The sequence below is a fragment of the Taudactylus pleione genome, unplaced genomic scaffold (genome assembly GCF_031769625.1).
Source record: "Taudactylus pleione unplaced genomic scaffold, aTauple2 ptg002940l, whole genome shotgun sequence".
In the NCBI taxonomy this organism is placed as follows: domain Eukaryota; kingdom Metazoa; phylum Chordata; class Amphibia; order Anura; family Myobatrachidae; genus Taudactylus; species Taudactylus pleione.
In genome coordinates, this window is record NW_028287307.1 from 23187 (window position 1) to 48469 (window position 25283).

The 25283-nt window shown below is 51.3% G+C and overlaps 1 protein-coding gene across 2 annotated transcripts in view; it reads left to right on the plus strand.

The window, feature by feature from the left end:
• The window catches only part of LOC148431077 (uncharacterized), a 54724-nt gene that overhangs the window by 20870 nt on the left and 8571 nt on the right, over positions 1-25283 (plus strand). Inside the window, exons 5-8 of one of the 2 annotated variants that reach the window (XM_088466364.1) lie at positions 2582-2651; positions 9119-9251; positions 9330-9404; positions 24449-24551. In XM_088466364.1, the coding sequence (XP_088322490.1) occupies positions 2582-2651; positions 9119-9251; positions 9330-9404; positions 24449-24551 (381 nt within the window). The remainder of the gene's footprint in view (positions 1-2581; positions 2652-9118; positions 9252-9329; positions 9405-24448; positions 24552-25283) is intronic. The other variant, XM_088466365.1, reaches the window with a different exon arrangement.

Here is a 25283-nt window from a genome sequence, read left to right on the forward strand (position 1 = left end):
GAGACATTGTTGCGTTTTGGTTTTCAGGGTTTAATTTTGCATTCTATTAAGGTTTTATACAGCAATCCCTATGGCCAGGGTTTTTAGTAATGGCTTTTTATCTTTCTTTGAGGTCTCTTGGTTGCGCCGCCTCGCGGCATTTAAAATGATATTGGCGAAATGAATGTACTTATTCCGCACTGTCCCTTCCTTGGTCCCAAAACAATTCCTAATCCAGGCTCATAAGTTGATGGTGTCCTATATTTGGAGGGCAAAACACCCCGATTAGCTTACCATCGTTTTACTAGACCTAAAAATCACGGGGGGCTGCAAGTTCCTGTATATCAGTCAGCGTGCTTAGTATCGCAAATTGGTCACGTCCCCCAATACTAAACCATGGGTTAACTTAGAAAGGGCATTGCGTGATGATTACCCCTTGGTAGATTTAATATGGACTCCCAAACAAATGCGCCCCTTATCAAAAAATACACCTAGGGCAGTTTTAGATGTGGGACGTTATGTTGATCAAGTCTAAATGTCTTAAATTGCCAGCTAAAACTTTATCCTCGGTCGCACCCTCTCGTCTAATACCAGATTTACCTGTAGTGGCCTGGTGCACCCGAGGGATTGAGACCTTTACAGATATTTCGAGAACTAACTCGCTCATCCCGTTCTCTCAAATACATTCCCAATTCCATCTAACACCTGGTGAACTATTTACCTGTTTCCGTATCCAGCATTGGGTGGCTAGTTCTGTCAAAGTGAGCGGCTCTTTGGAGTTGTCCTCATCAGATATTTTGGCTAAAATGACGAGAGGCATCTCAGAGGGGTTTATTGGTTTTTGGTATGCCCTTTTGTCTTGGGGTTGGTTCAACAGTTAACTCCAACTTCAGTGGGAATTAGATCTTCGGGAGTCATACACCCCCCTAGCAATGGGAATCTATTTATCTAACTGCCCATAAATTGTTCAGATGTTATAACCATTTGGAGTTACAGTATAAAATGCTCCATAGGTTAGACCTCACCCCAGCCAGATTACACATTATGTGGCCGGCTCAGGCTAAGTATTGCTGGAGGAATTGTATGTGTGCTGGAGACAGATTTCACATATTTTTGGGTTGTTCTCACCTCCAGGCTTTATGAGGTGTTTAATTTGGCCTCCAAGGTTTTGAACGTTCGCTTGTAACCGTCCCCTTCCTTGGCCCTGCTCCATGTTACCCTTCAGACCTGTGCAGCAGTGACTTCTATATATTGGGTCACATTCTAATAGCAGTCAAAGCAGCAATAGCGCAACTATGGAAATCCCCTATTCTGCCTCCTATTTATAAGGTCATTTATAGGGTCCAGTTTCCCTTCCTGATGGAAACAGTAGATGTGCCGTATTCTACGTCTGCTTCCTCACCACTGATGCAATGGCTTAAATGGCATGAATACGTAACTGACTGTGAGGGTGCGGACCTACTGCTTAGGGACATGTCTTTATCAATATAAGCTTTCTATATTGATAGCCCTCCATTCTAGCTTTGGTACTCATACATACATGGGGGTTCTTCTCTGATCCCATGGGGTCGTCTTGCTCCCTACAGCCCCTGGGGTCGTCTTGCTCCCCGCAGCCCCTGGGGTCGTCTTGCTCCCCTCAGCCCCTGGGGTCGTCTTGCTCCCCGCAGCCCCTGGGGTCGTCTTGCTCCCCGCAGCCCCTGGGGTCGTCTTGCTCCCCGCAGCCCCTGGGGTCGTCTTGCTCCCCGCAGCCCCTGGGGTCGTCTTGCTCCCCGCAGCCCCTGGGGTCGTCTTGCTCCCCGCAGCCCCTGGGGTCGTCTTGCTCCCCGCAGCCCCTGGGGTCGTCTTGCTCCCCGCAGCCCCTGGGGTCGTCTTGCTCCCCGCAGCCCCTGGGGTCGTCTTGCTCCCCACAGCCCCTGGGGTCGTCTTGCTCCCCACAGCCCCTGGGGTCGTCTTGCTCCCCGCAGCCCCTGGGGTCGTCTTGCTCCCCGCAGCCCCTTGGGTCGTCTTGCTCCCCGCAGCCCCTTGGGTCGTCTTGCTCCCCGCAGCCCCTGGGGTCGTCTTGCTCCCCGCAGCCCCTGGGGTCGTCTTGCTCCCCGCAGCCCCTGGGGTCGTCTTGCTCCCCGCAGCCCCTGGGGTCGTCTTGCTCCCCGCAGCCCCTGGGGTCGTCTTGCTCCCCGCAGCCCCTGGGGTCGTCTTGCTCCCCGCAGCCCGGGGTCTTCATACTATTGATGCTATTCTTGGCTTGGCTGGTTATCTGGATCTGACAATGGAAGCTTTCCTGCATCTACCACATAATTTAGAATACTGTATGTATTGTATTGTTCCCCTCTGAAGGGTTTGACTAACCAGATTTATTAGAGCTGCCACCGGCTCCAGTGCCATTGCAGCCTCTCCTCTCTTCCTGGGCTAGAGGGGATTGGATCAGATTGTGAACCCTTCGGCTTGAGTGAGTTACCTCGATTTGCTTCCCTCCCCCTGATACTTGTTTGACCCCTCTTAGAATTAATCGGTTTCCTTATGGTACAATATGGAAAGTATATAAGTGTTTTAAAACCTCAGTCCCTGCTGATCTCTATAATGTTATGTAATTGTTATGTTACAGGAGTTGATGAAAAGCACAAAAGGAAAAAGTCAGAAAATGTCCCAGCTGAGCCCCCCAGACACGCACCCCAGTAAGTAAAAGAAAATGTTTTACCTTACAGCAGGGTAGTGAGGTCTCATACCTGAATTGTATTATTATTTGCAATCATTTGTTCTCTAGCAAGGGAAATACTTCTTATACTCTGATTTGCAAATTCTATAACATTCTATCCGGTGAGTGTACAGGACTGTGGAGGGATAATGAGCAGGAGAGGGCTCGGATGAGTGTACAGGACTGTGGTGGGATAATGAGCAGGAGAGGGCTCGGATGAGTGTACAGGACTGTGGTGGGATAATGAGCAGGAGAGGGCTCGGATGAGTGTACAGGACTGTGGTGGGATAATGGGCAGGAGAGGGCTAGGATGAGTGTACAGGACTGTGGAGGGATAATGAGCAGGAGAGGGCTCGGATGAGTGTACAGGACTGTGGTGGGATAATGGGCAGGAGAGGGCTCGGATGAGTGTACAGGACTGTGGTAGGATAATGGGCAGGAGAGGGCTCGGATGAGTGTACAGGACTGTGGAGGGATAATGAGCAGGAGAGGGCTTGGATGAGTGTACAGGACTGTGGAGGGATAATGAGCAGGAGAGGGCTTGGATGAGTGTACAGGACTGTGGAGGGATAATGAGCAGGAGAGGGCTTGGATGAGTGTACAGGACTGTGGTGGGATAATGGGCAGGAGAGGGCTTGGATGAGTGTACAGGACTGTGGTGGGATAATGAGCAGGAGAGGGCTCGGATGAGTGTACAGGACTGTGGAGGGATAATGAGCAGGAGAGGGCTCGGATGAGTGTACAGGACTGTGGAGGGATAATGAGCAGGAGAGGGCTCGGATGAGTGTACAGGACTGTGGTGGGATAATGAGCAGGAGAGGGCTCGGATGAGTGTACAGGACTGTGGAGGGATAATGGGCAGGAGAGGGCTTGGATGAGTGTACAGGACTGTGGAGGGATAATGAGCAGGAGAGGGCTTGGATGAGTGTACAGGACTGTGGAGGGATAATGAGCAGGAGAGGGCTTGGATGAGTGTACAGGACTGTGGAGGGATAATGAGCAGGAGAGGGCTTGGATGAGTGTACAGGACTGTGGAGGGATAATGAGCAGGAGAGGGCTTGGATGAGTGTACAGGACTGTGGAGGGATAATGAGCAGGAGAGGGCTTGGATGAGTGTACAGGACTGTGGTGGGATAATGGGCAGGAGAGGGCTTGGATGAGTGTACAGGACTGTGGAGGGATAATGAGCAGGAGAGGGCTCGGATGAGTGTACAGGACTGTGGTGGGATAATGGGCAGGAGAGGGCTCGGATGAGTGTACAGGACTGTGGTAGGATAATGGGCAGGAGAGGGCTCGGATGAGTGTACAGGACTGTGGAGGGATAATGAGCAGGAGAGGGCTTGGATGAGTGTACAGGACTGTGGAGGGATAATGAGCAGGAGAGGGCTTGGATGAGTGTACAGGACTGTGGAGGGATAATGAGCAGGAGAGGGCTTGGATGAGTGTACAGGACTGTGGTGGGATAATGGGCAGGAGAGGGCTTGGATGAGTGTACAGGACTGTGGTGGGATAATGAGCAGGAGAGGGCTCGGATGAGTGTACAGGACTGTGGAGGGATAATGAGCAGGAGAGGGCTCGGATGAGTGTACAGGACTGTGGAGGGATAATGAGCAGGAGAGGGCTCGGATGAGTGTACAGGACTGTGGTGGGATAATGAGCAGGAGAGGGCTCGGATGAGTGTACAGGACTGTGGAGGGATAATGGGCAGGAGAGGGCTCGGATGAGTGTACAGGACTGTGGTGGGATAATGAGCAGGAGAGGGCTCGGATGAGTGTACAGGACTGTGGAGGGATAATGAGCAGGAGAGGGCTTGGATGAGTGTACAGGACTGTGGAGGGATAATGAGCAGGAGAGGGCTTGGATGAGTGTACAGGACTGTGGTGGGATAATGGGCAGGAGAGGGCTTGGATGAGTGTACAGGACTGTGGAGGGATAATGAGCAGGAGAGGGCTCGGATGAGTGTACAGGACTGTGGTGGGATAATGGGCAGGAGAGGGCTCGGATGAGTGTACAGGACTGTGGTAGGATAATGGGCAGGAGAGGGCTCGGATGAGTGTACAGGACTGTGGAGGGATAATGAGCAGGAGAGGGCTTGGATGAGTGTACAGGACTGTGGAGGGATAATGAGCAGGAGAGGGCTTGGATGAGTGTACAGGACTGTGGAGGGATAATGAGCAGGAGAGGGCTTGGATGAGTGTACAGGACTGTGGTGGGATAATGGGCAGGAGAGGGCTTGGATGAGTGTACAGGACTGTGGTGGGATAATGAGCAGGAGAGGGCTCGGATGAGTGTACAGGACTGTGGAGGGATAATGAGCAGGAGAGGGCTCGGATGAGTGTACAGGACTGTGGAGGGATAATGAGCAGGAGAGGGCTCGGATGAGTGTACAGGACTGTGGTGGGATAATGGGCAGGAGAGGGCTCGGATGAGTGTACAGGACTGTGGAGGGATAATGGGCAGGAGAGGGCTCGGATGAGTGTACAGGACTGTGGAGGGATAATGGGCAGGAGAGGGCTTGGATGAGTGTACAGGACTGTGGAGGGATAATGAGCAGGAGAGGGCTTGGATGAGTGTACAGGACTGTGGTGGGATAATGAGCAGGAGAGGGCTCGGATGAGTGTACAGGACTGTGGAGGGATAATGAGCAGGAGAGGGCTCGGATGAGTGTACAGGACTGTGGAGGGATAATGAGCAGGAGAGGGCTCGGATGAGTGTACAGGACTGTGGTGGGATAATGAGCAGGAGAGGGCTCGGATGAGTGTACAGGACTGTGGAGGGATAATGGGCAGGAGAGGGCTCGGATGAGTGTACAGGACTGTGGAGGGATAATGGGCAGGAGAGGGCTTGGATGAGTGTACAGGACTGTGGTGGGATAATGGGCAGGAGAGGGCTCGGATGAGTGTACAGGACTGTGGAGGGATAATGAGCAGGAGAGGGCTCGGATGAGTGTACAGGACTGTGGAGGGATAATGAGCAGGAGAGGGCTCGGATGAGTGTACAGGACTGTGGAGGGATAATGAGCAGGAGAGGGCTCGGATGAGTGTACAGGACTGTGGAGGGATAATGAGCAGGAGAGGGCTCGGATGAGTGTACAGGACTGTGGAGGGATAATGAGCAGGAGAGGGCTCGGATGAGTGTACAGGACTGTGGAGGGATAATGAGCAGGAGAGGGCTCGGATGAGTGTACAGGACTGTGGAGGGATAATGGGCAGGAGAGGGCTTGGATGAGTGTACAGGACTGTGGAGGGATAATGAGCAGGAGAGGGCTTGGATGAGTGTACAGGACTGTGGTGGGATAATGGGCAGGAGAGGGCTTGGATGAGTGTACAGGACTGTGGTGGGATAATGAGCAGGAGAGGGCTCGGATGAGTGTACAGGACTGTGGAGGGATAATGAGCAGGAGAGGGCTCGGATGAGTGTACAGGACTGTGGAGGGATAATGAGCAGGAGAGGGCTCGGATGAGTGTACAGGACTGTGGTGGGATAATGAGCAGGAGAGGGCTCGGATGAGTGTACAGGACTGTGGAGGGATAATGGGCAGGAGAGGGCTCGGATGAGTGTACAGGACTGTGGTGGGATAATGAGCAGGAGAGGGCTCGGATGAGTGTACAGGACTGTGGAGGGATAATGAGCAGGAGAGGGCTTGGATGAGTGTACAGGACTGTGGAGGGATAATGAGCAGGAGAGGGCTTGGATGAGTGTACAGGACTGTGGTGGGATAATGGGCAGGAGAGGGCTTGGATGAGTGTACAGGACTGTGGAGGGATAATGAGCAGGAGAGGGCTCGGATGAGTGTACAGGACTGTGGTGGGATAATGGGCAGGAGAGGGCTCGGATGAGTGTACAGGACTGTGGTAGGATAATGGGCAGGAGAGGGCTCGGATGAGTGTACAGGACTGTGGAGGGATAATGAGCAGGAGAGGGCTTGGATGAGTGTACAGGACTGTGGAGGGATAATGAGCAGGAGAGGGCTTGGATGAGTGTACAGGACTGTGGAGGGATAATGAGCAGGAGAGGGCTTGGATGAGTGTACAGGACTGTGGTGGGATAATGGGCAGGAGAGGGCTTGGATGAGTGTACAGGACTGTGGTGGGATAATGAGCAGGAGAGGGCTCGGATGAGTGTACAGGACTGTGGAGGGATAATGAGCAGGAGAGGGCTCGGATGAGTGTACAGGACTGTGGAGGGATAATGAGCAGGAGAGGGCTCGGATGAGTGTACAGGACTGTGGTGGGATAATGAGCAGGAGAGGGCTCGGATGAGTGTACAGGACTGTGGAGGGATAATGGGCAGGAGAGGGCTCGGATGAGTGTACAGGACTGTGGAGGGATAATGGGCAGGAGAGGGCTTGGATGAGTGTACAGGACTGTGGAGGGATAATGAGCAGGAGAGGGCTTGGATGAGTGTACAGGACTGTGGTGGGATAATGAGCAGGAGAGGGCTCGGATGAGTGTACAGGACTGTGGAGGGATAATGAGCAGGAGAGGGCTCGGATGAGTGTACAGGACTGTGGAGGGATAATGAGCAGGAGAGGGCTCGGATGAGTGTACAGGACTGTGGTGGGATAATGAGCAGGAGAGGGCTCGGATGAGTGTACAGGACTGTGGAGGGATAATGGGCAGGAGAGGGCTCGGATGAGTGTACAGGACTGTGGAGGGATAATGGGCAGGAGAGGGCTTGGATGAGTGTACAGGACTGTGGTGGGATAATGGGCAGGAGAGGGCTCGGATGAGTGTACAGGACTGTGGAGGGATAATGAGCAGGAGAGGGCTCGGATGAGTGTACAGGACTGTGGAGGGATAATGAGCAGGAGAGGGCTCGGATGAGTGTACAGGACTGTGGAGGGATAATGAGCAGGAGAGGGCTCGGATGAGTGTACAGGACTGTGGAGGGATAATGAGCAGGAGAGGGCTCGGATGAGTGTACAGGACTGTGGAGGGATAATGGGCAGGAGAGGGTTCGGATGAGTGTACAGGACTGTGGAGGGATAATGAGCAGGAGAGGGCTCGGATGAGTGTACAGGACTGTGGAGGGATAATGAGCAGGAGAGGGCTCGGATGAGTGTACAGGACTGTGGAGGGATAATGGGCAGGAGAGGGCTTGGATGAGTGTACAGGACTGTGGAGGGATAATGAGCAGGAGAGGGCTCGGATGAGTGTACATGACTGTGGAGGGATAATGAGCAGGAGAGGGCTCGGATGAGTGTACAGGACTGTGGTGGGATAATGAGCAGGAGAGGGCTCGGATGAGTGTACAGGACTGTGGTGGGATAATGGGCAGGAGAGGGCTTGGATGAGTGTACAGGACTGTGGAGGGATAATGAGCAGGAGAGGGCTCGGATGAGTGTACAGGACTGTGGTGGGATAATGAGCAGGAGAGGGCTCGGATGAGTGTACAGGACTGTGGTGGGATAATGGGCAGGAGAGGGCTCGGATGAGTGTACAGGACTGTGGTGCGATAATGGGCAGGAGAGGGCTCGGATGAGTGTACAGGACTGTGGAGGGATAATGGGCAGGAGAGGGCTCGGATGAGTGTACAGGACTGTGGAGGGATAATGAGCAGGAGAGGGCTCGGATGAGTGTACAGGACTGTGGTGGGATAATGGGCAGGAGAGGGCTCGGATGAGTGTACAGGACTGTGGAGGGATAATGAGCAGGAGAGGGCTCGGATGAGTGTACAGGACTGTGGAGGGATAATGAGCAGGAGAGGGCTCGGATGAGTGTACAGGACTGTGGTGGGGTAATGGGCAGGAGAGGGCTTGGATGAGTGTACAGGACTGTGGTGGGATAATGGGCAGGAGAGGGCTTGGATGAGTGTACAGGACTGTGGAGGGATAATGAGCAGGAGAGGGCTCGGATGAGTGTACAGGACTGTGGAGGGATAATGAGCAGGAGAGGGCTCGGATGAGTGTACAGGACTGTGGAGGGATAATGAGCAGGAGAGGGCTCGGATGAGTGTACAGGACTGTGGAGGGATAATGGGCAGGAGAGGGTTCGGATGAGTGTACAGGACTGTGGAGGGATAATGAGCAGGAGAGGGCTCGGATGAGTGTACAGGACTGTGGAGGGATAATGGGCAGGAGAGGGCTCAGATGAGTGTACAGGACTGTGGTGGGATAATGGGCAGGAGAGGGCTCGGATGAGTGTACAGGACTGTGGTGGGATAATGGGCAGGAGAGGGCTCGGATGAGTGTACAGGACTGTGGTGGGATAATGGACAGGAGAGGGTTCGGATGAGTGTACAGGACTGTGGAGGGATAATGGGCAGGAGAGGGCTCAGATGAGTGTACAGGACTGTGGTGGGATAATGGGCAGGAGAGGGCTCAGATGAGTGTACAGGACTGTGGTGGGATAATGGGCAGGAGAGGGCTCGGATGAGTGTACAGGACTCTGAGAGGGGTGGTGACATTTTGAGGTTCTAGTGACATATTTCTCTAATCTGTTTTAGATTCTGTAGGTGGATGTAATAAATTATTTGTGCCTCGCAATGTGGGTTATACAAGAGCTGATGGAAAGAAATCTGCCCCCATGCCCACTCATAACCTGCCCTTGGCCAAGCAGCCCCCTGGCACAAGTAACAGGTACTTACATTGTGGATGATTGGGGAGTGTGAGGTGGTGGGTATGGCACAGTAACCAATGCCCTCTCTCCCCCATTAGTAGGCTTTATCCTGTGTGGGTTGGGAACGTCACAAACAAGATCACAGAGAATATTTTGAGATCGCAGTTTGAACGGTGAGTGCTGAGTCTCTTCCTGCTTTAACCCCTGTGACCCTTAGGTGTCTGTGCATCGCGACGCAGCCCCAGCTTCAGTGACCGCGTGGAAATGTCCATTTTCTGCCATGATCCTTATCACTTTAGCGTCTTCTGTACGATCATGATCCGCGGCCGTTACCGTCACTTCAGTACCCAGAGGTCCTGCCGCATGTACTAAGCTCTGGGAAGTGTTAGATATTGGCTACAAGTTAGCGTATTGTCCAGGAGAGGATCCGTCTCAGATGGTGGCCACCAACGCATGCGCAGAATACGTTCACACTGCCAGAAACGTCCCAGCAATAATCGATACGTTCCGGCATAGTACAGTGCCGGTGAGGACACGATAATAGTGGGAAATGAACGCAATTGTTTTGTGATCACTGAAATATCTCCCCCCTAAATGTTTACAGCGTCAGATCAGCTGATCAAATGCCACTTGTGCCACTGACTCCTGGCGCCACCTTCTTATCCCGCCTCATCGCTAGTCATGTACGTTCATGTCATAGTGACCACAGCCGTGCTGATGAGCGGTCTCTCATGGATCCTGCCTATCTATCCTTCTTTTGGGAGATAGAGTAATAGATACCAGCTCTTTGGCTCCTGATCGTATATACGCTTCCCCATCTGCAATATACATACAAAGTTAGGAGCCTCCTTCCCAAAACATCCTTCATTTCCCATCTGGCCCAGTAATTACCATTCACATCCTCGGCGGTGACCCCGAGTTCATTCACGATTTCCAGGGACAACTTAACAGTGCCCAATCCAGAACAGCCAGAGAAAGGGATAGCATTTAGCGCTATTCTGGCGGTCACAGGATACAAGCAGATGGCGGCATCTTAAGGTAAGATCTGTATTGCTCAGAATATCTTTAAAAGACTATTCCCCCTTGTTGAAGGTGTTTGGGGCAATCACAGCACTCAGATGTTTCAGAAGTACAATACTTCATGTTCCAGAGGGGACACAGATTCAGGGCACACAGGACCTTCTCTTTATACTGTTCCACACAAAATACCACAGGGCAGGGGGTGGGGGGTAAATTCGTCCTGTGTCCCTTGACCTATTAAGCTAAGTGCATGTGCTGTGCATGTACACATGTCAGATTGCTCCTAGTGGGGAGTGGTCACTCCTCTGTGCCTGAGACCACCTGGACAGATAACTGCCATCCAGGTGCAGGCGAGTCTGTTTTGGGGGGGATCATTCAGGGTGAATTTGGGCTTCAGAAGCAGGTAACAGACTCCTAGCCCCCGAGTGGGAGCGCTTTTGGGTGTAATTCGCTGGTTGTGCTTTCCAGCTTTCTGCGCCCCCCTCGTCTGGCTGTGCGCCCCCCTCGGCTGGCTGTGCGCCTGTATCATATATTTCTTTGTGTTACACACTGCTCAGCGCTGGGCTTTTCTTCCTCAGTCCTGCAGTGCTGGGGTTCCCCGTCTCCCATCAGTTGGCACTCAGTCCTGCAGCGCTGGGGTTCCCCGTCTCCATCAGTTGGCACTCATTCCTGCAGTGTGGGGGCTCCCCATCTCCATCAGTTGGCACTCAGTCCTGCAGTGCTGGGGCTCCCCGTCTCCATCAGTTGGTACTCAGTCCTGCAGTGCTGGGGCTCCCCGGTCTCCATCAGTTGGCACTCAGTCCTGCAACGCTGGGGCTCCCAGTCTCCCTCAGTTGGCACTCAGTCCTGCAGTGCTGGGGTTCCCCGTCCCCATCAGTTGGCACTCAGTCCTGCAGTGTTGGGGTTCCCCGTCTCCCATCAGTTGGCACTCAGTCCTGCAGAGCTGGGGCTCCCCGGTCTCCATCAGTTGGCACTCAGTCCTGCAGTGCTGGGGCTCCCCGTCTCCATCAGTTGGCACTCAGTCCTGCAGTGCTGGGGCTCCCCGTCTCCATCAGTTGGCACTCAGTCCTGCAGTGCTGGGGTTCCCCGTCTCCATCAGTTGGCACTCAGTCCTGCAGTGCTGGGGCTCCCCGGTCTCCATCAGTTGGCACTCAGTCCTGCAGTGCTGGGGTTCCCTGGTCTCCATCAGTTGGCACAGTCCTGCAGTGCTGGGGCTCCCCGGTCTCCATCAGTTGGCACAGTCCTGCAGTGCTGGGGCTCCCGGTCTCCATCAGTTGGCACTCAGTCCTGCAGTGCTGGGGCTCCCCGTCTCCATCAGTTGGCACTCAGTCCTGCAGTGCTGGGGCTCCCCGTCTCCATCAGTTGGCACTCAGTCCTGCAGTGCTGGGGCTCCCTGGTCTCCATCAGTTGGCACTCAGTCCTGCAGTGCTGGGGCTCCCTGTCTTCATCAGTTGGCACTCAGTCCTGCAGTGCGGGGGCTCCCCGTCTCCATCAGTTAGCACTCAGTCCTGCAGTGCGGGGGCTCCCCGTCTCCATCAGTTAGCACTCAGTCCTGCAGTGTGGGGGCTCCCCGTCTTCATCAGTTGGCACTCAGTCCTGCAGTGCTGGGGCTCCCCGGTCTCCATCAGTTGGCACTCAGTCCTGCAGTGCTGGGGCTCCCGGTCTCCATCAGCTGGCATTCAGTCCTGCAGTGCTGGGGCTCCCCGTCTCCATCAGTTGGCACTCAGTCCTGCAGTGCTGGGGCTCCCCGGTTTCCATCAGTTGGCACTCAGTCCTGCAGTGCTGGGGTTCCCTGGTCTCCATCAGTTGGCACAGTCCTGCAGTGCTGGGGTTCCCCGTCTCCATCAGTTGGCACTCAGTCCTGCAGTGCTGGGGCTCCCCGTCTCCATCAGTTGGCACTCAGTCCTGCAGTGCTGGGGCTCCCCGTCTCCATCAGTTGGCACTCAGTCCTGCAGTGCTGGGGCTCCCTGGTCTCCATCAGTTGGCACTCAGTCCTGCAGTGCTGGGGCTCCCCGTCTCCATCAGTTGGCACTCAGTCCTGCAGTGCTGGGGCTCCCCGTCTCCATCAGTTGGCACTCAGTCCTGCAGTGCTGGGGTTCCTCGTCTCCATCAGTTGGCACTCAGTCCTGCAGAGCTGGGGCTCCCCGGTCTCCATCAGTTGGCACTCAGTCCTGCAGTGCTGGGGCTCCCCGTCTCCATCAGTTGGCACTCAGTCCTGCAGTGCTGGGGCTCCCCGTCTCCATCAGTTGGCACTCAGTCCTGCAGTGCTGGGGCTCCCCGTCTCCATCAGTTGGCACTCAGTCCTGCAGTGCTGGGGTTCCCCGTCTCCATCAGTTGGCACTCAGTCCTGCAGTGCTGGGGCTCCCCGGTCTCCATCAGTTGGCACTCAGTCCTGCAGTGCTGGGGTTCCCTGGTCTCCATCAGTTGGCACAGTCCTGCAGTGCTGGGGCTCCCCGGTCTCCATCAGTTGGCACAGTCCTGCAGTGCTGGGGCTCCCGGTCTCCATCAGTTGGCACTCAGTCCTGCAGTGCTGGGGCTCCCCGTCTCCATCAGTTGGCACTCAGTCCTGCAGTGCTGGGGCTCCCCGTCTCCATCAGTTGGCACTCAGTCCTGCAGTGCTGGGGCTCCCTGGTCTCCATCAGTTGGCACTCAGTCCTGCAGTGCTGGGGCTCCCTGTCTTCATCAGTTGGCACTCAGTCCTGCAGTGCGGGGGCTCCCCGTCTCCATCAGTTAGCACTCAGTCCTGCAGTGCGGGGGCTCCCCGTCTCCATCAGTTAGCACTCAGTCCTGCAGTGTGGGGGCTCCCCGTCTTCCATCAGTTGGCACTCAGTCCTGCAGTGCTGGGGCTCCCCGGTCTCCATCAGTTGGCACTCAGTCCTGCAGTGCTGGGGCTCCCGGTCTCCATCAGCTGGCATTCAGTCCTGCAGTGCTGGGGCTCCCCGTCTCCATCAGTTGGCACTCAGTCCTGCAGTGCTGGGGCTCCCCGGTTTCCATCAGTTGGCACTCAGTCCTGCAGTGCTGGGGTTCCCTGGTCTCCATCAGTTGGCACAGTCCTGCAGTGCTGGGGCTCCCCGGTCTCCATCAGTTGGCACAGTCCTGCAGTGCTGGGGCTCCCGGTCTCCATCAGTTGGCACTCAGTACTGCAGTGCGGGGGCTCCCCGTCTCCATCAGTTGCCACTCAGTACTGCAGTGCGGGGGCTCCCCGTCTCCATCAGTTGGCACTCAGTCCTGCAGTGCTGGGGCTCCCCGTCTCCATCAGTTGGCACTCAGTCCTGCAGTGCTGGGGTTCCCCGTCTCCCTCAGTTGGCACTCAGTCCTGCAGTGCTGGGGTTCCCCGTCTCCATCAGTTGGCACTCAGTCCTGCAGTGCTGGGGCTCCCCGTCTCCATCAGTTGGCACTCAGTCCTGCAGTGCTGGGGCTCCCCGTCTCCATCAGTTGGCACTCAGTCCTGCAGTGCTGGGGCTCCCTGGTCTCCATCAGTTGGCACTCAGTCCTGCAGTGCTGGGGCTCCCCGTCTCCATCAGTTGGCACTCAGTCCTGCAGTGCTGGGGCTCCCCGTCTCCATCAGTTGGCACTCAGTCCTGCAGTGCTGGGGTTCCTCGTCTCCATCAGTTGGCACTCAGTCCTGCAGTGCTGGGGCTCCCGGTCTCCATCAGTTGGCACTCAGTCCTGCAGTGCTGGGGCTCCCGGTCTCCATCAGTTGGCACTCAGTCCTGCAGTGCTGGGGCTCCCCGTCTCCATCAGTTGGCACTCAGTCCTGCAGTGCTGGGGCTCCCCGTCTCCATCAGTTGGCACTCTGTCCTGCAGTGCTGGGGCTCCCCGGTCTCCATCAGTTGACACTCTGTCCTGCAGCCAGGGACCGTTCTGCAACTTACACTTCCCTGGTGCAACACACCAGGGGTAAACTGCATACTGCCGCCAAACTTAGTCCGGGCTGTGGTGCACCTGATCCCCTTTCCAGCTTTCCCGGCCCCCCAGCGTGCGGCACTCGTAGCCCTGCAGCGTTCGGCACTCCCTGGGGTGCCGGGAGCCGGAGGCAACACATTTCAAAAATGACGCTTAGCACCTATTGGTCCCTTTTGAAAATGGCGCAGTGGCACGAGGGTCAACCCCGTCAGCCATTATTAGCCACATTGGTTGTCTCTCGGCCGTGTGCAGTGAGAGGCTTGTTACATGACACTGAGAGAACGTGTCCATGGAGCATGGTGGGGGGATGATGAAGCATTTGGAAGAAGGCCATGTTATCGTAATACCTTTTATCATCCTGTGACGCCCTATTCCGGCTCTTTATACTTAGTTGCTGGTGTTTTATAGACGTGATGCTGACCTGTGCTTATTCATCTCTATGGTGTAATGTAATGTACTGTCCTGTGCTTATTCATATCTCTATAGTGTAATGTACTGTCCTGTGCTTATTCATCTCTATGGTGTAATGTACTGTCCTGTGCTTATTCATATCTCTATGGTGTAATGTAATGTACTGTCCTGTGCTTATTCATATCTCTATAGTGTAATGTACTGTCCTGTGCTTATTCATCTCTATGGTGTAATGTACTGTCCTGTGCTTATTCATATCTCTATGGTGTAATGTAATGTACTGTCCTGTGCTTACTCATCTCTATGGTGTAATGTAATGTACTGTCCTGTGCTTATTCATCTCTATAATGTAATGTACTGTCCTGTGCTTATTCATATCTCTATAGTGTAATGTACTGTCCTGTGCTTATTCATCTCTATGGTGTCATGTACTGTCCTGTGCTTATTCATATCTCTATGGTGTAATGTAATGTACTGTCCTGTGCTTATTCATATCTCTATAGTGTAATGTACTGTCCTGTGCTTATTCATCTCTATGGTGTCATGTACTGTCCTGTGCTTATTCATATCTCTATGGTGTAATGTAATGTACTGTCCTGTGCTTATTCATCTCTATGGTGTAATGTACTGTCCTGTGCTTATTCATCTCTTATGGTGTAATGTACTGTCCTGTGCTTATTCATCTCTATGGTGTAATGTACTGTCCTGTGCTTATTCCTATCTCTATGGTGTAATGTACTGTCCTGTGCTTATTCCTATCTCTATGGTGTAACGTACTGTCCTGTGCTTATTCATCTCTATGGTGTAACGTACTGTCCTGTGCTTACTCATATCTCTATGGTGTAATGTAATGTACTGTCCTGTGCTTACTCATATCTCTATGGTGTAATGTACTGTCCTGTGCTTATTCATATCTCTATGGTGTAACGTACTGTCCTGTGCTTATTCATCTCTATGGTGTAACGTACTGTCCTGTGCTTATTCATCTCTATGGTGTAACGTACTGTCCTGTGCTTATTCATATCTCTATGGTGTAATGTACTGTCCTGTCCTGTGCTTATTCATCTCTATGGTGTAACGTACTGTCCTGTGCTTATTCATATCTCTATGGTGTAATGTACTGTCCTGTGCTTATTCCTATCTCTATGGTGTAATGTACTGTCCTGTGCTTACTCAATCTCTATGGTGTAATGTAATGTACTGTCCTGTTCTTATTTATCTCTATGGTGTAACGTACTGTCCTGTGCTTATTCATATCTCTATGGTGTAAAGTACTGTCCTGTGCTTATTCATATCTCTATGGCGTAATGTACTGTCCTGTGCTTACTCATATCTCTATGGTGTAACGTACTGTCCTGTGCTTACTCATATCTCTATGGTGTAATGTAATGTACTGTCCTGTGCTTATTCATATCTCTGGTGTAATGTACTGTCCTGTGCTTATTCATATCTCTATGGTGTAACGTACTGTCCTGTGCTTATTCCTATCTCTATGGTGTAATGTACTGTCCTGTGCTTATTCATATCTCTATGGTGTAATGTACTGTCCTGTGCTTATTCATCTCTATGGTGTAACGTACTGTCCTGTGCTTATTCATATCTCTATGGTATAATGTACTGTCCTGTGCTTACTCATATCTCTATGGTGTAATGTAATGTACTGTCCTGTGCTTATTCATATCTCTATGGTGTAATGTACTGTCCTGTGCTTACTCATATCTCTATGGTGTAATGTAATGTACTGTCCTGTGCTTATTCCTATCTCTATGGTGTAATGTACTGTCCTGTGCTTATTCCTATCTCTATGGTGTCATGTAATGTACTGTCCTGTGCTTATTCCTATCTCTATGGTGTAATGTAATGTACTGTCCTGTGCTTATTCATATCTCTATGGTGTAATGTACTGTCCTGTGCTTATTCATATCTCTATGGTGTAATGTACTGTCCTGTGCTTATTCCTATCTCTATGGTGTGACGTACTGTCCTGTGCTTATTCATATCTCTATGGTGTCATGTAATGTACTGTCCTGTGCTTATTCCTATCTCTATGGTGTCATGTACTGTCCTGTGCTTATTCCTATCTCTATGGTGTAATGTACTGTCCTGTGCTTATTCCTATCTCTATGGTGTCATGTAATGTACTGTCCTGTGCTTATTCCTATCTCTATGGTGTCATGTAATGTACTGTCCTGTGCTTATTCATCTATATGGTGTAATGTACTGTCCTGTGCTTATTCATCTCTATGGTGTAATGTACTGTCCTGTGCTTATTCCTATCTCTATGGTGTAATGTACTGTCCTGTGCTTATTCCTATCTCTATGGTGTAACGTACTGTCCTGTGCTTATTCATCTCTATGGTGTAACGTACTGTCCTGTGCTTACTCATATCTCTATGGTGTAATGTAATGTACTGTCCTGTGCTTACTCATATCTCTATGGTGTAATGTAATGTACTGTCCTGTGCTTATTCATATCTCTATGGTGTAACGTACTGTCCTGTGCTTCTTCATCTCTATGGTGTAACGTACTGTCCTGTGCTTATTCATCTCTATGGTGTAACGTACTGTCCTGTGCTTATTCTTATCTCTATGGTGTAATGTACTGTCCTGTCCTGTGCTTATTCATCTCTATGGTGTAACGTACTGTCCTGTGCTTACTCATCTCTATGGTGTAATGTAATGTACTGTCCTGTGCTTATTCATATCTCTATGGTGTAATGTACTGTCCTGTGCTTATTCCTATCTCTATGGTGTAATGTACTGTCCTGTGCTTATTCCTATCTCTATGGTGTAACGTACTGTCCTGTGCTTATTCATATCTCTATGGTGTAATGTACTGTCCTGTGCTTATTCATATCTCTATGGTGTAATGTAATGTACTGTCCTGTGCTTATTCCTATCTCTATGGTGTAATGTACTGTCCTGTGCTTACTCATATCTCTATGGTGTAATGTAATGTACTGTCCTGTGCTTATTTATCTCTATGGTGTAACGTACTGTCCTGTGCTTATTCATATCTCTATGGTGTAACGTACTGTCCTGTGCTTATTCATAGCTCTATGGTGTAATGTACTGTCCTGTGCTTACTCATATCTCTATGGTGTAATGTACTGTCCTGTGCTTATTCATATCTCTATGCTGTAATGTACTGTCCTGTGCTTATTCATATCTCTATGGTGTAATGTACTGTCCTGTGCTTATTCCTATCTCTATGGTGTAACGTACTGTCCTGTGCTTATTCATATCTCTATGGTGTCATGTAATGTCCTGTGCTTATTCCTATCTCTATGGTGTAATGTACTGTCCTGTGCTTATTCCTATCTCTATGGTGTCATGTAATGTACTGTCCTGTGCTTATTCATCTCTATGGTGTAATGTACTGTCCTGTGCTTATTCATCTCTATGGTGTAACGTACTGTCCTGTGCTTATTCCTATCTCTATGGTGTAACGTACTGTCCTGTACTTATTCCTATCTCTATGGTGTAACGTACTGTCCTGTGCTTATTCATCTCTATGGTGTAACGTACTGTCCTGTGCTTACTCATATCTCTATGGTGTAATGTAATGTACTGTCCTGTGCTTACTCATATCTCTATGGTGTAATGTAATGTACTGTCCTGTGCTTATTCATATCTCTATGGTGTAACGTACTGTCCTGTGCTTATTCATCTCTATGGTGTAACGTACTGTCCTGTGCTTATTCATCTCTATGGTGTAACGTACTGTCCTGTTCTTATTCATATCTCTATTGTGTAATGTACTGTCCTGTCCTGTGCTTATTCATCTCTATGGTGTAACGTACTGTCCTGTGCTTACTCATCTCTATGGTGTAATGTAATGTATTGTCCTGTGCTTATTCATATCTCTATGGTGTAATGTAATGTACTGTCCTGTGCTTACTCATCTCTATGGTGTAATGTAATGTATTGTCCTGTGCTTATTCATAGCTCTATGGTGTAATGTACTGTCCTGTGCTTACTCATATCTCTATGGTGTAATGTACTGTCCTGTGCTTACTCATATCTCTATGGTGTAATGTACTGTCCTGTGCTTATTCATATCTCTATGCTGTAATGTACTGTCCTGTGCTTATTCATATCTCTATGGTGTAATGTACTGTCCTGTGCTTATTCCTATCTCTATGGTGTAACGTACTGTCCTGTGCTTATTCATATCTCTATGGTGTCATGTAATGTCCTGTGCTTATTCCTATCTCTATGGTGTAATGTACTGTCCTGTGCTTATTCCTATCTCTATGGTGTCATGTAATGTACTGTCCTGTGCTTATTCATCTCTATGGTGTAATGTACTGTCCTGTGCTTATTCATCTCTATGGTGTAACGTACTGTCCTGTGCTTATTCCTATCTCTATGGTGTAATGTACTGTCCTGTACTTATTCCTATCTCTATGGTGCAACGTACTGTCCTGTGCTTATTCATCTCTATGGTGTAACGTACTGTCCTGTGCTTACTCATATCTTTATGGTGTAATGTAATGTACTGTCCTGTGCTTACTCATATCTCTATGGTGTAATGTAATGTACTGTCTTGTGCTTATTCATATCTCTATGGTGTAACGTACTGTCCTGTGCTTATTCATCTCTATGGTGTAACGTACTGTCCTGTGCTTATTCATCTCTATGGTGTAACGTACTGTCCTGTTCTTATTCATATCTCTATTGTGTAATGTACTGTCCTGTCCTGTGCTTATTCATCTCTATGGTGTAACGTACTGTCCTGTGCTTACTCATCTCTATGGTGTAATGTAATGTATTGTCCTGTGCTTATTCATATCTCTATGGTGTAATGTAATGTACTGTCCTGTGCTTATTCCTATCTCTATGGTGTAATGTACTGTCCTGTGCTTATTCCTATCTCTATGGTGTAACGTACTGTCCTGTGCTTATTCATATCTCTATGGTGTAATGTACTGTCCTGTGCTTATTCATATCTCTATGGTGTAATGTAATGTACTGTCCTGTGCTTATTCCTATCTCTATGGTGTAACGTACTGTCCTGTGCTTACTCATATCTCTATGGTGTAATGTAATGTACTGTCCTGTGCTTATTCATATCTCTGGTGTAATGTACTGTCCTGTGCTTATTCATATCTCTATGGTGTAACGTACTGTCCTGTTCTTATTCCTATCTCTATGGTGTAATGTACTGTCCTGTGCTTATTCATATCTCTATGGTGTAATGTACTGTCCTGTGCTTATTCCTATCTCTATGGTGTAACGTACTGTCCTGTGCTTATTCATCTCTATGGTGTAACGTACTGTCCTGTGCTTACTCATATCTCTATGGTGTAATGTAATGTACTGTCCTGTGCTTACTCATATCTCTATGGTGTAATGTAATGTACTGTCCTGTGCTTATTCATATCTCTATGGTGTAACGTACTGTCCTGTGCTTATTCATCTCTATGGTGTAACGTACTGTGCTGTGCTTATTCATCTCTATGGTGTAACGTATTGTCCTGTGCTTATTCATATCTCTATGGTGTCATGTAATGTACTGTCCTGTGCTTATTCCTATCTCTATGGTGTCATGTAATGTACTGTCCTGTGCTTATTCATCTCTATGGTGTAATGTACTGTCCTGTGCTTATTCATCTCTATGGTGTAATGTACTGTCCTGTGCTTATTCCTATCTCTATGGTGTAATGTACTGTCCTGTGCTTATTCCTATCTCTATGGTGTAACGTACTGTCCTGTGCTTATTCATCTCTATGGTGTAACGTACTGTCCTGTGCTTACTCATATCTCTATGGTGTAATGTAATGTACTGTCCTGTGCTTACTCATATCTCTATGGTGTAATGTAATGTACTGTTTTGTGCTTATTCATATCTCTATGGTGTAACGTACTGTCCTGTGCTTATTCATCTCTATGGTGTAACGTACTGTCCTGTGCTTATTCATCTCTGTGGTGTAACGTACTGTCCTGTGCTTATTCATATCTCTATGGTGTAATGTATTGTACTGTCCTGTGCTTATTCATATCTCTATGGTGTAATGTAATGTACTGTCCTGTGCTTATTCATATCTCTATGGTGTAATGTACTGTCCTGTGCTTACTCATATCTCTATGGTGTAATGTATTGTACTGTCCTGTGCTTATTCATATCTCTATGGTGTAATGTAATGTACTGTCCTGTGCTTATTCCTATCTCTATGGTGTAATGTAATGTACTGTCCTGTGCTTATTCATATCTCTATGGTGTAATGTACTGTCCTGTGCTTATTCATATCTCTATGGTGTAATGTACTGTCCTGTGCTTATTCCTATCTCTATGGTGTAACGTACTGTCCTGTGCTTATTCATATCTCTATGGTGTCATGTAATGTACTGTCCTGTGCTTATTCATATCTCTATGGTGTAATGTACTGTCCTGTGCTTATTCCTATCTCTATGGTGTAATGTACTGTCCTGTGCTTATTCCTATCTCTATGGTGTCATGTAATGTACTGTCCTGTGCTTATTCCTATCTCTATGGTGTCATGTAATGTACTGTCCTGTGCTTATTCCTATCTCTATGGTGTAATGTACTGTCCTGTGCTTATTCATATCTCTATGGTGTAATGTACTGTCCTGTGCTTATTCCTATCTCTATGGTGTAATGTACTGTCCTGTGCTTATTCCTATCTCTATGGTGTCATGTAATGTACTGTCCTGTGCTTATTCCTATCTCTATGGTGTCATGTAATGTACTGTCCTGTGCTTATTCCTATCTCTATGGTGTCATGTACTGCTCTCCTGTCCTGTGCTTATTCATATTTCTATGTGTAACGTACCGCTAGCTTGTAGTGTTTAGTCTGTCACCTTTGGCTATGGTACGCGGTTAATTGCTGATAGCCCTATTATCACACACTACACATCCTATCCTCGTCTGATGTAACCCAATCATGGCCCTCTCACAGTACTGCTCCTGCAGACTTCCTCTTATTATGAGGGTCCTAAGGGTATTACTGGCCTGGGTGGTGTCAGCTATGTGCCCCGGTGGTGCTCCCGGGGATCCGTGATGTCGGGTAGTGTAGGTCCCTCGGCCTCTGCTCCTGTGTGCTGAGGCTCCCTGCATGAATCTGCAGATATCAGGGGTCCACCAACCGTGCAGGCGCCCCTTCTAATAGTACTATGTAATGTCACTGACGCTGGGGGGAACCCCAGAAGCCAATGCACAGTGTCCTGAGATCTGCCTGCAAACATCATAGAGCCAAATTCCACTGGTGTCACTGGACACAGGGCAAAGTCTGAGATCCCAGGATAAGATTACAACAGCCTCTCCCCGAGCGATTCCTGCACTGCAACATATCTCTCATCAGTCTTACGTCATATCTCATACACGGTGTTTGCTGATACATAAAGCACATGTAACACAAATGGGATTTACCCTGAATGATATTCACATTCCCCTAACATCATTTGTATCAGGTGGATATTTCTTTGTGTTCTTTATTTCACTGATACATTATTTATACTATACTAGAAGTTGTCAACTAAAGAGTTTATTGTTGACATAATAAGTTAATTTTTAAACGTAATTGAGGATCTGAGTCTCTCGCAGGCCTCTGCTGTCTCTCTGTCCCTCAGGCCTCTGCTGTCTCTCTGTCCCTCAGGCCTTTGCTGTCTCTCTGTCCCTCAGGCCTCTGCTGTCTCTCTGTCCCTCAGGCCTCTGCTGTCTCTCTGTCCCTCAGGTCTCTGCTGTCTCTCTGTCCCTCAGGCCTCTGCTGTCTCTCTGTCCCTCTGGCCTCTGCTGTCTCTCTGTCCCTCAGGCCTCTGCTGTCTCTCTGTCCCTCAGGCCTCTGCTGTCTCTCTGTCCCTCAGGCCTCTGCTGTCTCTCTGTCCCTCAGGCCTCTGCTGTCTCTCTGTCCCTCAGGCCTCTGCTGTCTCTCTGCCCCTCAGGCCTCTGCTGTCTCTCTGTCCTCTGCCCCTCAGGCCTCTGCTGTCTCTCTGTCCTCTGCCCCTCAGGCCTCTTCTGTCTCTCTGTCCTCTGCCCCTCAGGCCTCTGCTGTCTCTCTGTCCTCTGCCCCTCAGGCCTCTGCTGTCTCTCTGTCCTCTGCCCCTCAGGCCTCTGCTGTCTCTCTGTCCTCTGTCCCTCAGGCCTCTTCTGTCTCTCTGTCCTCTGCCCCTCAGGCCTCTGCTGTCTCTCTGTCCTCTGCCCCTCAGGCCTCTGCTGTCTCTCTGTCCTCTGCCCCTCAGGCCTCTGCTGTCTCTCTGTCCTCTGTCCCTCAGGCCTCTGCTGTCTCTCTGTCCTCTGCCCCTCAGGCCTCTTCTGTCTCTCTGTCCTCTGCCCCTCAGGCCTCTGCTGTCTCTCTGTCCTCTGCCCCTCAGGCCTCTGCTGTCTCTCTGTCCTCTGCCCCTCAGGCCTCTGCTGTCTCTCTGTCCTCTGCCCCTCAGGCCTCTTCTGTCTCTCTGTCCTCTGCCCCTCAGGCCTCTGCTGTCTCTCTGTCCTCTGCCCCTCAGGCCTCTGCTGTCTCTCTGTCCTCTGCCCCTCAGGCCTCTGCTGTCTCTCTGTCCTCTGTCCCTCAGGCCTCTGCTGTCTCTCTGTCCTCTGTCCCTCAGGCCTCTGCTGTCTCTCTGTCCTCTGCCCCTCAGGCCTCTGCTGTCTCTCTGTCCTCTGCCCCTCAGGCCTCTGCTGTCTCTCTGTCCTCTGCCCCTCAGGCCTCTGCTGTCTCTCTGTCCTCTGTCCCTCAGGCCTCTGCTGTCTCTGTGTCCTCTGTCCCTCAGGCCTCTGCTGTCTCTCTGTCCTCTGTCCCTCAGGCCTCTGCTGTCTCTCTGTCCTCTGTCCCTCAGGCCTCTGCTGTCTCTCTGTCCTCTGTCCCTCAGGCCTCTGCTGTCTCTCTGTCCTCTGTCCCTCAGGCCTCTGCTGTCTCTCTGTCCTCTGCCCCTCAGGCCTCTGCTGTCTCTCTGTCCTCTGCCCCTCAGGCCTCTGCTGTCTCTCTGTCCTCTGCCCCTCAGGCCTCTGCTGTCTCTGTCCTCTGTCCCTCAGGCCTCTGCTGTCTCTCTGTCCTCTGTCCCTCAGGCCTCTGCTGTCTCTCTGTCCTCTGTCCCTCAGGCCTCTGCTGTCTCTCTGTCCTCTGTCCCTCAGGCCTCTGCTGTCTCTCTGTCCTCTGTCCCTCAGGCCTCTGCTGTCTCTCTGTCCTCTGTCCCTCAGGCCTCTGCTGTCTCTCTGTCCTCTGTCCCTCAGGCCTCTGCTGTCTCTCTGTCCTCTGCCCCTCAGGCCTCTGCTGTCTCTCTGTCCTCTGCCCCTCAGGCCTCTGCTGTCTCTCTGTCCTCTGTCCCTCAGGCCTCTGCTGTCTCTGTGTCCTCTGTCCCTCAGGCCTCTGCTGTCTCTCTGTCCTCTGTCCCTCAGGCCTCTGCTGTCTCTCTGTCCTCTGTCCCTCAGGCCTCTGCTGTCTCTCTGTCCTCTGTCCCTCAGGCCTCTGCTGTCTCTCTGTCCTCTGCCCCTCAGGCCTCTGCTGTCTCTCTGTCCTCTGCCCCTCAGGCCTCTGCTGTCTCTCTGTCCTCTGCCCCTCAGGCCTCTGCTGTCTCTCTGTCCTCTGTCCCTCAGGCCTCTGCTGTCTCTCTGTCCTCTGTCCCTCAGGCCTCTGCTGTCTCTCTGTCCTCTGTCCCTCAGGCCTCTGCTGTCTCTCTGTCCTCTGTCCCTCAGGCCTCTGCTGTCTCTCTGTCCTCTGTCCCTCAGGCCTCTGCTGTCTCTCTGTCCTCTGTCCCTCAGGCCTCTGCTGTCTCTCTGTCCTCTGCCCCTCAGGCCTCTGCTGTCTCTCTGTCCTCTGTCCCTCAGGCCTCTGCTAAATACTGTCTCCAGTCTGATCGTTTTCGATCGACATATTATCTCTTCTTTCTTATCCTTTTACTAAATAATTCTTCATTTTCACAGGTTTGGTCCCATACATTCAATGCGTATTCTCTATAGCAGAACCTGCGCTTTTATAAACTACACCAGTAAAGACGCTGCAGAGTTCGCTTTCCGTGCACTACAGGTAACTACAACTGCAAAATCATATAATCTTTTCCAGCCCTAGAATACCATCGACCCCTCTGCCCCAGCTCCCCTCTGCCCCAGCTCCCCTCTGCCACCTCTGACCCCTCTGCCCCAGCTCCCCTCTGCCACCTCTGACCCCTTTGCCCCAGCTCCCGTCTGTCACCTCTGCCCCAGCTCCCCTCTGCCCCAGCTCCCCTCTGCCACCTCTGACCCCTCTGCCCCAGCTCCCCTCTGCCACCTCTGACCCCTCTGCCCCAACTCCCGTCTGCCCCAGCTCCCCTCTGCCACCTCTGACCCCTCTGCCTCAGCTCCCCTCTGCCACCTCTGACCCCTCTGCCGCAGCTCCCCTCTGCCGCCTCTGCCCCAGCTCCCCTCTGCCCCAACACCCCTCTGCCCCAGCACCCCGCTACCCTCTGACCCCTCTGCCCCAGCTCCCCTCTGCCGCCTCTGCCCCAGCTCCCCTCTGACCCCTCTGCCCCAGCTCCCCTCTGACCCCTCTGCCCTCTGCCGCCTCTGACCCCTCTGCCCTCTGCCGCCTCTGACCACGGTGCCCTCTGCCGCCTCTGACCACGGTGCCCTCTGCCGCCTCTGACCACGGTGCCCTCTGCCGCCTCTGACCACGGTGCCCTCTGCCGCCTCTGACCACGGTGCCCTCTGCCGCCTCTGACCACGGTGCCCTCTGCCGCCTCTGACCACTCTGCCCCAGCTCCCCTCTGCCGCCTCTGACCAC